General features: G+C 30.8%; 1 protein-coding gene across 1 annotated transcript; it reads left to right on the top strand.

Moving 5' to 3' along the window:
- The first annotated feature begins 3683 nt into the window (after nucleotides 1-3683).
- Nucleotides 3684-9702, top strand: LOC139502397 (uncharacterized). Its single transcript, XM_071291840.1, has 5 exons — nucleotides 3684-4081; nucleotides 4690-4802; nucleotides 7418-7604; nucleotides 8282-8401; nucleotides 9621-9702. The coding sequence occupies exons 1-5, from the start codon at nucleotides 3748-3750 to the stop codon at nucleotides 9686-9688; spliced, it is 822 nt and encodes a 273-aa protein (XP_071147941.1). The 5' UTR covers nucleotides 3684-3747; the 3' UTR covers nucleotides 9689-9702.
- Nucleotides 9703-10076: the final 374 nt, after the last annotated feature.

The following is a 10076-nucleotide window of genomic DNA, read 5'->3' as shown; positions in this document are numbered from 1 at the left end:
ACAAACAACATTGACTAAACTCATGAGTGTGCCACTGTCATATACAGCAATCATAAAACATATACAACAAACATAAAACATAAAACATAAAACATATACAACAAACATAAATCATAAAACATATACAACAAACATATAATCAAGGCAGCATAAGATGATCCAACTATTCTCGGTTCCAAAGACCGTTTTTGAAAAGTACCCAGATAATTCTCATTTATCATAATACTACAAGGTAATTGTAAAACATTGTCCGTACAGAAAATTGACGCTAAATCGAAAAAGGTCCAGTTTGATCAATATTTAATAAGTTTGTGACTTCATGGGAATATATAATATTGATTACAGTTACAATCTAGAAAAAATTATTGTAATGCCAATAATGCTTTCTTTCGTTTCCCTTTTTCTTTACAACAAAGGCCAATTTAAGAAAAAAAAACGTTTTGAATGTTTTTCTTGAAAAAAAATTGTTTTGGCTTAAATATGGTTAGTCATACATAAAACCTTAATACTTACGAAAAGGCAGGAAGAAACAAAAGAAATTTAACTCAAACCAAACCAAACAAAGCGAAACGAAACAAAATGAAGATCTTTGATTACCAATCAGTGTTAAACAAAATTGAACCAAGGCATAAAAGCATAGAAAATTGAATAGAAAAAAATAATAAATAATAGAAGTGAAAAATTGAAAATATTTAATAACAAATATTCTTCAAAAGAAAACTCCAAGAAATTACAGTAACAGAAACCTTAATCCTACCCAAGGCATGTACTTTTCCCAAAAAACGATAACATTTAGTGAGTGGAATTTCTAACAAAAAATTAAAACATTACGTGAGGGCATACATCTGAAGAGCTTTTCTGTATTTACCAACACAGAGACCGATCTTAGCTGAATATTTGAAAGCCTAGTATATATATGAACCGAAACAATTGAAAATGTCTATTGCCAAAAAGAACCTTAAAAAAGCAAAATATATCTAATGGGTCACATTTGTCTAAAGAAAGATGTAACGATTTTAGATTAAGGCAAATTCGTCGGAGAATGGGTCTACAGCTTGGAAATTTTCTGCATGCTCATTTGTCAAATCGCCTTTAGACGTTTTCTCTGCTTTATTGTAACATTATCGAATGTGAAATACCAATTGATCACCGTAATCCGTGTTAGATTTGATCTTTTGTTACACTGACACTCTTATCTGGTCGTCGTGTGGCAATGAAGAAACATTTTTTTTATAAATAACCAATGAGGCAAGATAAAATCGACTATAAATTCACGATCAAACTGGATGCACGAACAACATTATTTGACCTTGCTAAACAAAATAATGATAAGTGTTTTAATAAATGATTGCAAGAAGATATATAACCCCTTGGTCTTTCAGTCATCAAAGTTTATATATTTGAAATCTATTTGAGAAAATTGATTGGTGATTTCAATTTGCTGAAATTATTAAATTCAGATTTGCATTTCTATTTTACATTAAATAGACGTACTTTTTAAGTATTGGTTGAATTTTTTTAAATTACAAGAAATATTGTCCTTAAGTTTCTTTGGATAACGGAGGACACATATTTGATTGGTTGAAGTGGGGTTTTTTTTAGCATCTATACTTCTTAAAACGACGATTTCAACAAGTAAAACAGGACTTGCTCACCATTCCACAAATAAATACGAAAGTAAAACAGATTTCAGAGTACAAAAAAAAATGCGTGTGCGGGGAAACATATCAATATTTGATACAAATGAAATAAAAAAGTAAATAGGTAAAAGAAAAAAATTGAAACTTAAGAATTTAGTGTCCTCGAGCATGTTTGAAAGTGGAAAGGGGTTGGTGTTTCATTTAAAAAACAGTATTATTGCAGGAACTTGTATACATTATCGCTTTTTTTCTATTTCGTATATCATACTTTTTCTTTCGCAAAATAACATGTTATATCAATTTAAATATTTGCAGTTTAAAGAACTATGGATTATGGTAGAATCAATATACAAGCAGTTTTCATTTTTTGTATGGCAGCTTTCCCTTCATTCTCTCCTTCAATGGGTTTGTTAACATGATATGCTTTAAAATCATATACATTTGATTCACTACATCATATAGACTGCATTCACAAATGATTTCTAAAGAAACGTGAAGATAAATAAGGGCAACAGTGGTACAAAAGTCATAAACAAGCAAATCCGGATTACAAGCTTAAACAGAGGGAAACACGCCAACTATAAGATGAAAACAAGGGAACAACATAAACACTGAAGTGCAACAAAAACAAACGTCTATAAATATAGAAACAGACGATTTGAAAACACCTATCATATTCCTGACTTGGTATATGCCAATTTAAGAACAATGTGTGGGTTGGTCTGGTTTTAAGGATAGCCAAACCTCCCGCTTATATGTCATAATTAAAATATATCGCTAAAATGAGAACACTATGTGACAGAAATATAGTATATACAAACCCCAAAATTCAGCACAGTGAAACTCATAATAGCTTATAAAAAATTATAATATAGTAGATTTCAGCATGTAAACCGCAAAATAACAATAGACTTCTTTCTTAAACAACAACATGCAAATCACTTAATTATATGGAACGAAATCCAAAAATTTATAATTATGTTCTTTATACCAGTCCAAAAAAATATTATGATTTTGACGGTCTTGAAACGTGAAATTTATGTTGTGACGAGGTCATAATAATTTGGACTAACACAGAACTTTATCCACGGAAAATGGGGAAAAATCAACTACACTGACACATTAGACATATGGAAATGTACTGAAAAAAAAAGAGAATTCAAACAAGAAACGATTAGACATGACACAATATCCAACTGAACCTGCTAAAGAAACATAACTAAATATATCTTGAATGTATAAAATTCCAAAAACACATCGTATAGCAATGCAAATTCACACTTTACCAAAACTGTTCTGGTATAGGTCACGTTCGGCACTTAGCAGAACGACGACATAGATGTCAAACCACAATCTAAGACGTGGTTAAATTGTTGTGAGTCAGTGTATATACAGACACATCGTATAGGTCAACAAATTCATAAAAGTGTCCATAAATTTACGAATGGTCATTTTTAATTTTTCCTCCTAATAAGTATATTGGAGCAGTTTCTGCGTAAGGAGCACTCCTGTTTAAGAAGTCTGTATAGTGAGAATATCCACGAGCATAACTTATCAATTCAGAGCAACTGTACCTAGCGAATATTCCAAATAATGATTGATTGATTCGTGTTTACTTAACACAATGTGATTGTGAAGAGGACAAAAACACATCATCATTTTACTGAAAAATTACAATTATGTTGACATGAGTTTGTCTTCTTCGACTACATTTTCTTTGTTACATTAACTTTATTCTGTTGGTATTTTAATTGAATATAGCAATCTACTTTCGATTCAGCGAAAAAGGTCTTAAAATAGAAATCTTGTCTAAATATGTCAGACATAAAGGGAAAAAAGGGAACTTATAAGTGTTCGCTATTTCATTCTTTATATATATCATCATTATTAGACGGGATCGAGAATATCGACTTCCACTTGTTTGTTCTGGCTTTGTATTCAAAAAAAGAAAAGGTTGAAAACAAAATTTCACATCGTTCTTGTTTAATGCTCAAAGAACGATACGAATTCATGACTGTCGATATAACATGTATTCGTTGCTTTTGTTAGACAGCGATAGAAACCTTAACATTATAATTATGCTTCTCCCTTATAGTGCAATTTTTTCATGGACAATATTACGTTTTCAGTATTTTGGCAGCTTGGACAAGAGGTCATTGAACTGGGAAAACCTTTGATATTACAATGTTCTATCGTGGGTATGGATCATATACCAGCGGACAAGAGTAGACAATGGACAGGAGAAATCAATAATAGATTATTCACTTTCAATGGTGTGTCAACCTGCCCTTCAAATTACACAGAAATTTTAGAACCTCCAAATTCATTTAAAATTTATTTTAATTATACATCTATGATTAATCTGAATTCTCCATATACATGTAGAGTTGGGACAATGTTTGACGAAAAAATCTTAAAAGTGAATGAAAGCAACTTTGTGTGTAAGTTTGTGTGATTTTTTAACCTTACTGTTAATTATTACTTTCAAAAGTTTTCAAAAAAGTATTGTAAGTCTTTTGATATGACGGAGATACAGAGATTGTTGGTGCAATAGGTATATAAAGATGTGATCAAAATAAATAATTAAGATTTATGGAACTCTGATAACCATTAAATTTGCAATTTCCATGAATACGGCAGTTGTTATATTTGGTTACAATAGTGTTGATAGGCATGTATATCACTTTAATCATATGAGTTTCGACTTTTTTTCAATTTTACAAATTATTGTTCTAAGTTATAATCAAATAACTACTCATTATGTGTAGTCATAAACAAACGTTTGGTTTAATTATGTAAACGGATGGTATACGCGTAATAGAAGCATATATAGATTCTTATGAAAGATGCGCATTTTTATTTGTCTTGCTTTGCATTTTTACGATATGCATGATCATGGAAGATTCAAATATATGTAGTGCATATTCTTTCTTTTTTATTATTATTATTTATATACTTGTACATGTAGTAATCGGCATTTATTATATTAATGTTCTGCGTAATCATTGTTTTGATATCTTATTTTATTCTATTCTACATGTACTTGAAGATATGCCTACAAGAAGAACAACAAAGTTTTTAGAAAGTACCAATGGTAGCTACAGAATGCATTTCAATATTGAACGTGTTTATCCAAAGCCAACATGTCGTATCACTACCGGGGTAATAATTATTTGTGGGTTTCTTTTGTGTATTGTTTCTTTCTCTACTATAAAAAAAAAGTCCAATCTTGACTGATGGAGTTCAAACGTTAGCTCCTTAATAATTTCTGAATCATAAACATACATATATGTATTGTGGATTCATTTATTTTCGTGGGTGCCAATTTTCGTGGATTGAGGAAAACTTACAAGTTCGTGCATATTTAATTTCGTGGTCTTGCCGAAGTATGCATACACGCCTATGGAATATTTGGTATTCGTTGAACATTTAATTTCGTGGTTCACCTGTTCCCACGACATCCATGAAAATTGGTATCCAACGAATAATAATAAATCCATAGTATAATATCAATCTCGTCATTATGGAAGTACTTAGTACTAAGCTGGTGATATCCTCAGAGACTAATACCCTGTAGGTCTTTTTTCGCCATATTGCTTTGCGGTTGTTTTCGATTCTTGTACATAACAGCCTTAGAATATTCTACTTTGAGTGTTACTAATGAAAGTAAATCAAGAAAATCGCTTCGATTTTATAGAACTGAATATGAAGTTTTGTTCTTCCTTTACAACTAAATCATTCATCATTTTACGACTATGGTCATTATGCACCAGCAAAGGAAAGGGGTGTTTTCCTCAGTTAAAATGTTTCTGAGTTCAGTAGATTACTCAGAATTTGGAAATTATAATTCGGATTTTGAATTAGTCCATATAAAATCTAGTTTGCGTTGATTTTCGATATATTCAGTTTTGATCAAATTTTTCAAACAACAAGTTTGCGAGTCATCTGTATATTTGTTATAATTTGTCTGAGGTCAAATCTTTGAGCAAAGTATAATCCAATGAGATTTGAAAACTGTTGTTCAAAGATAAGAATCAACATATTTAAAAGGTTGAACAGTCTTTCAATTGTTCCTATTGGTCCCTATAGACAAATTATAACAAATGTCCCTATAGTACCAATAAACCACAAAACTTTGCATCCCAAAATCTTCCGTTACGTCTTCCACTATCTTGAAATTTGAACCATTAATCACAAGCAAAAGGTAAAATAGATGCGAAGACATCTATATTATGAGAAATGCCAAAGGTGAACAAGATATGCAAATAAGAATATATATATATTGTTGTATGATGATGTCCGAAAAGAATCCCTTACCGATGTCGCTTAAAATAGTTCAAAATAATATATCTTGAACAAAACATGAACACAACTGGCAATAACCCACACAACAGGTTATCGGTCAATCTTCAATTGCCTAAAGTTTTAGATTTAGTCTCTACAATACAAAAATGACGAAAAGATTACGGGGTCTACATTGTACAAAACACTGTAAACAACACCCCTTTCCCTACAAAGCTATTCAATATAGTTACTCAAGTTTTGGAAAATCTTACAAACTGACATACATTTATTTCATATGCAGGCTAGTAAGAGTATATCATCTATAAAGCGCTTTAAATGATTTTGCAGCTTTAATTATTTAGTTTAATGTATTTTTGTTTTGTTTATCCTTGTTTTTAAACATGGTTATTTTTGTTTTTGCCACGGTGTATATAGGAAGATGTGGTGTTAGTGCCAATGAGACAACTCTCCATCCAAATAACAATTCAAAAAAGTAAACCATTATACGTCAATGTACGGCCTTCAACACGGAGCCTTGGCTTACACCGAACAACAAACTATAAAGGGCCAGAAAATTACTAGTGTAAAACCATTCAAACGGGAAAACCAACGGTCTAATCTATATAAAAAAACGAGAAACGAGAAACACGTATAAATTACATAAACAAACGACAACTACTGTACATCAGATTCCTGACTTAGTGCGAACATTTTGTCTGCTTTACTTAGGAGTTTGCTCGATGATTTGGAAAAGTTAAATCATCTCTGTTGTCGTACAAATGTGTTTTTAACAGCAGTGTCAGAGCTTTCATATGTTTTCATATACATTCTGACTTGCATGGAGAGTTGTCTGATTGGCACTCATATGATACCACATGTTTTTTATTAATATAGTCACAAAAACTTTGCCTGTTTGGTAAGAGTGTATCATTTATATAGCGAACATTTTAATTAAGGATCATAATCATGCTAGCTGTTGTTCCTTTGTTATAAGCACCTGTATAACGTATGCATAATATGAATGATGAAACAAGTCAAATATATCAACAGAACTGATTCGATACCACATTTGATTCATTGAATTGTTTGATAAGAATTTTATGTTTTGAAATTTTGAAAAGTATTTAAAAAAAACTATGCTTTGATTCCATGCTCTAACTACTTGTCCGTATTAAGCTATACTTTTATTACCTTTTTGTTCGTTCTTCTCTTCGGCATTTGTGTTTAATTTTTTCTCAATGCTTGTTGTCGAAATGGAGATCTTGTGCAATAACAATTGTACCATTTTAGCTTCAAAGAAAATAGTCGGACTGTTCCTGAATCAAGAAATAGACGAAGTCTTTTCGAAGACGTAATAGTGAAAAACAATAAGGGATAAAAAAAAATTAAAGAAGGCAATTTAGATATTAGTAATACTTGTTAAGATGTAAAAGTATTAACAGTAAAAAAAAATGTATTAATGTTATTTTTCAATTTTTCTTTTTTTTTTTTAGAAAATCTGGTTTAATTTTTCAGTGATTACAGAACAAAAACTTGGATTTTTGTACAACGTTACATTTTATTATGAGAGTAGTAAAGAAGTCAAGTACTGTGGAGACAATTTGTCAGTTGATTGTATTGTCAGCTCAAAGCATAATAGATCATTTAACTATCCAGTTCGAAAATTGAAACCATGTCAATGTAAGTACTCTCCTACGTGTCAGATTTTCGGAATTATCTGGGTTTTTTTTTCATTTGAATACCTTTAACAAATGCCCATGACCCCCATTTTTCTTTTTATAAATCTTTTACAGGTATAATTATAAGCCATCTGTAACAATCTTATACAATCTTTGTTTTTTAGTAGTTTTTGAGAACCTAAACTTGTCAATGATAAAGGTATGAAAATTCAAGAGAGAACATTTCCCACCAAACTTTTAATGGCTAATATCTCGAAACCAAGCACATTGACCTACATATTTTATTTACTCTTTTGGTTCCTTTATTTATCCCCTACCCCTAAGTACAGTGATGTCTTAATTGACAATTGTTAGAACTCCCAAGCAGTGTCATAATTAAAATAGACCTCATTATCAAAATTATTCCAGACAATAAGCATTTAATTTTCATGTTCAACGCAAAAGCTTCCGTTAACTTAAACAGTACAGTTTAAACGATGGATGCCCACTGGTTTTTGTTTGGGTTCGAGTACACTGGGTTTTTTTTCTTGGGTCATATTGTTGTCTGTTTTTGTTGGACTAATGGTTTTCGACAGCCCCTTCGTATCATCTTTCTTTCGTTGTGGTATATCGTCTATTCTGAGTGTTACTGTGAATTCTTGGTTGTTTGGTAAAAATATGTATTGTTTCTACTTTCAGCAGAAAATGGCTCACAGGTCTCAGATATGGGATTTGTTGCAATATCAGCTTTCCTTTTCGTTTTAGTACTACTTGTCTGTACTATATATGTTATATGTAAAAGGAAGAAATTATATGACTGTAAGTTTATGATTCTTTAACACATGTTTGCTGTATGTAATAGAAATTATTTACTTTTGTAGAAGTTCTCTATTCTAACATGTTAATAGCGAATAAGATACGAATAAGTAACAGGGGTTAATTTGTGTGCGGAAACTGTTATATACGCGCCAATTTGATAATTTTATTAACCAATAAATGAAAACAGAGACAAAAAAGGAATAGAAAGCATCTAGAATATGAAACGTTTAAGAAAGAGCAGCATATCAAATCAAATAATTAGCGTCGGATTAATAGCAGAGTATAAAGTTAAAATGGAGACCGGGAATAATTTCACACCATCAGGGTATTTGCACCACATTCTACATATAACAGCGTCAAGAAAAGAAAAAGCTTACAGTTAAAATATTAAAACATGCAATCGAAGAGTTTAAATGCCTTACGTTCCAACTTTGTTTGGTTGTTTGTTCATGCATTGTAATTAAGATTGACACCTAAATTCAACGGAGAGGCGGAGCAACAGTTTGTTTACTATATAAAAAAGAGTTGATTGGACAATGGATATTATATTGGAAACAAATTTAATATGCATTGACTAATCAAACCTTCGTATATAGTAAACAAACTTTTATAATCCACCTAGCCATTGAATTAGGGTGTCAATCTTCATATACAATGCATGAGCAAACAACCAAACAAAGTTGGCAAGTAAGCCATTTAAACTCTTGGATTGCATGCTTTAATATTTTAACTGTAAGAATTTACAAGTTTCAAAAAGGAACATCATATTAAAAACGAATCGGTATTGGATAAGTAACAGGCTATCAGTGCAGAATGGAGATCGTTGGTAAACATATGTGCTAAAGGGTATTTGTTAACTCGCCTCGAAATACTTAAAAAAAACTTACAAAAGATAGAGGAACAAAAAATGTATAAAAACACAAAAGAGTACATTTTAATTCCGATAGTCTAACATTGAGACGGAAAACATAGATTTGCTCTGAAATAGGTTCATTTGTGATTGGCACAACCGACTCTTTCAAAACATATAAACAAAATGTCGCTGAAATTTAAGAAAAGAACGATCGAAGAAAAGAATATTATTGAAAGTAAACAAAAAATAACGATTAATATTGACCAAGAAATGAGGAATGAGTACAAATAATTATTAAGGAATACGTTACCAATTTGAAGTCACTTTTATATTACTATAATTATAATAATTTATCTTATTTTGCAGATCGCACTGTTAGTTTAGATACAGAAACTAATGATGTTGCATTCCATATACATTCTAGTCTGACCTAGATGCATTTTTTTTTAATCTGAACTACCTTATACATGTATCATACCATTTCATTAAACAAAAGTTGATCTTGATAGAAACATTGTTCAGTTCATTACTTTGAGATTCGTTTTTTTTTTCAACTAATTTTAAACGCATTTGCGAAAACTTAAGTTAATAAGGAGTTATTACTAGATTTTTTTAACTTGACTGGGAGGGGTTTAATAAGTTCGCGTTTTTAAGATCAGTCTATCTATAGACAGGGGGTTGAAGATACACTCATCAATGAAGTGTCCAGTTATTCGTCCCATATAATAGACTCAGTTCTTTTGTATATGCGTATGGTGACACTGATGAATGATTAGAATTCAATAATAATTATAACGGCAAACATCCTTATCACACACATCT

The sequence above is a fragment of the Mytilus edulis genome, chromosome 14 (assembly GCF_963676685.1).
Source record: "Mytilus edulis chromosome 14, xbMytEdul2.2, whole genome shotgun sequence".
In the NCBI taxonomy this organism is placed as follows: domain Eukaryota; kingdom Metazoa; phylum Mollusca; class Bivalvia; order Mytilida; family Mytilidae; genus Mytilus; species Mytilus edulis.
Note: the sequence above shows the minus strand (reverse complement) of the source record. Positions and strands in the feature narration are given on the sequence as shown.

Coding starts and splice junctions, on each gene's coding strand:
- LOC139502397 (XM_071291840.1), top strand. CDS start 3,748: ATGGACAATATTACGTTTTCAGTATTTTGGCAGCTTGGACAAGAGGTC. Junction 4,082..4,689: donor GAATGAAAGCAACTTTGTGT/GTAAGTTTGTGT, acceptor ATGTACTTGAAG/ATATGCCTACAAGAAGAACA. Junction 4,803..7,417: donor CATGTCGTATCACTACCGGG/GTAATAATTATT, acceptor TTTTTTTTTTAG/AAAATCTGGTTTAATTTTTC.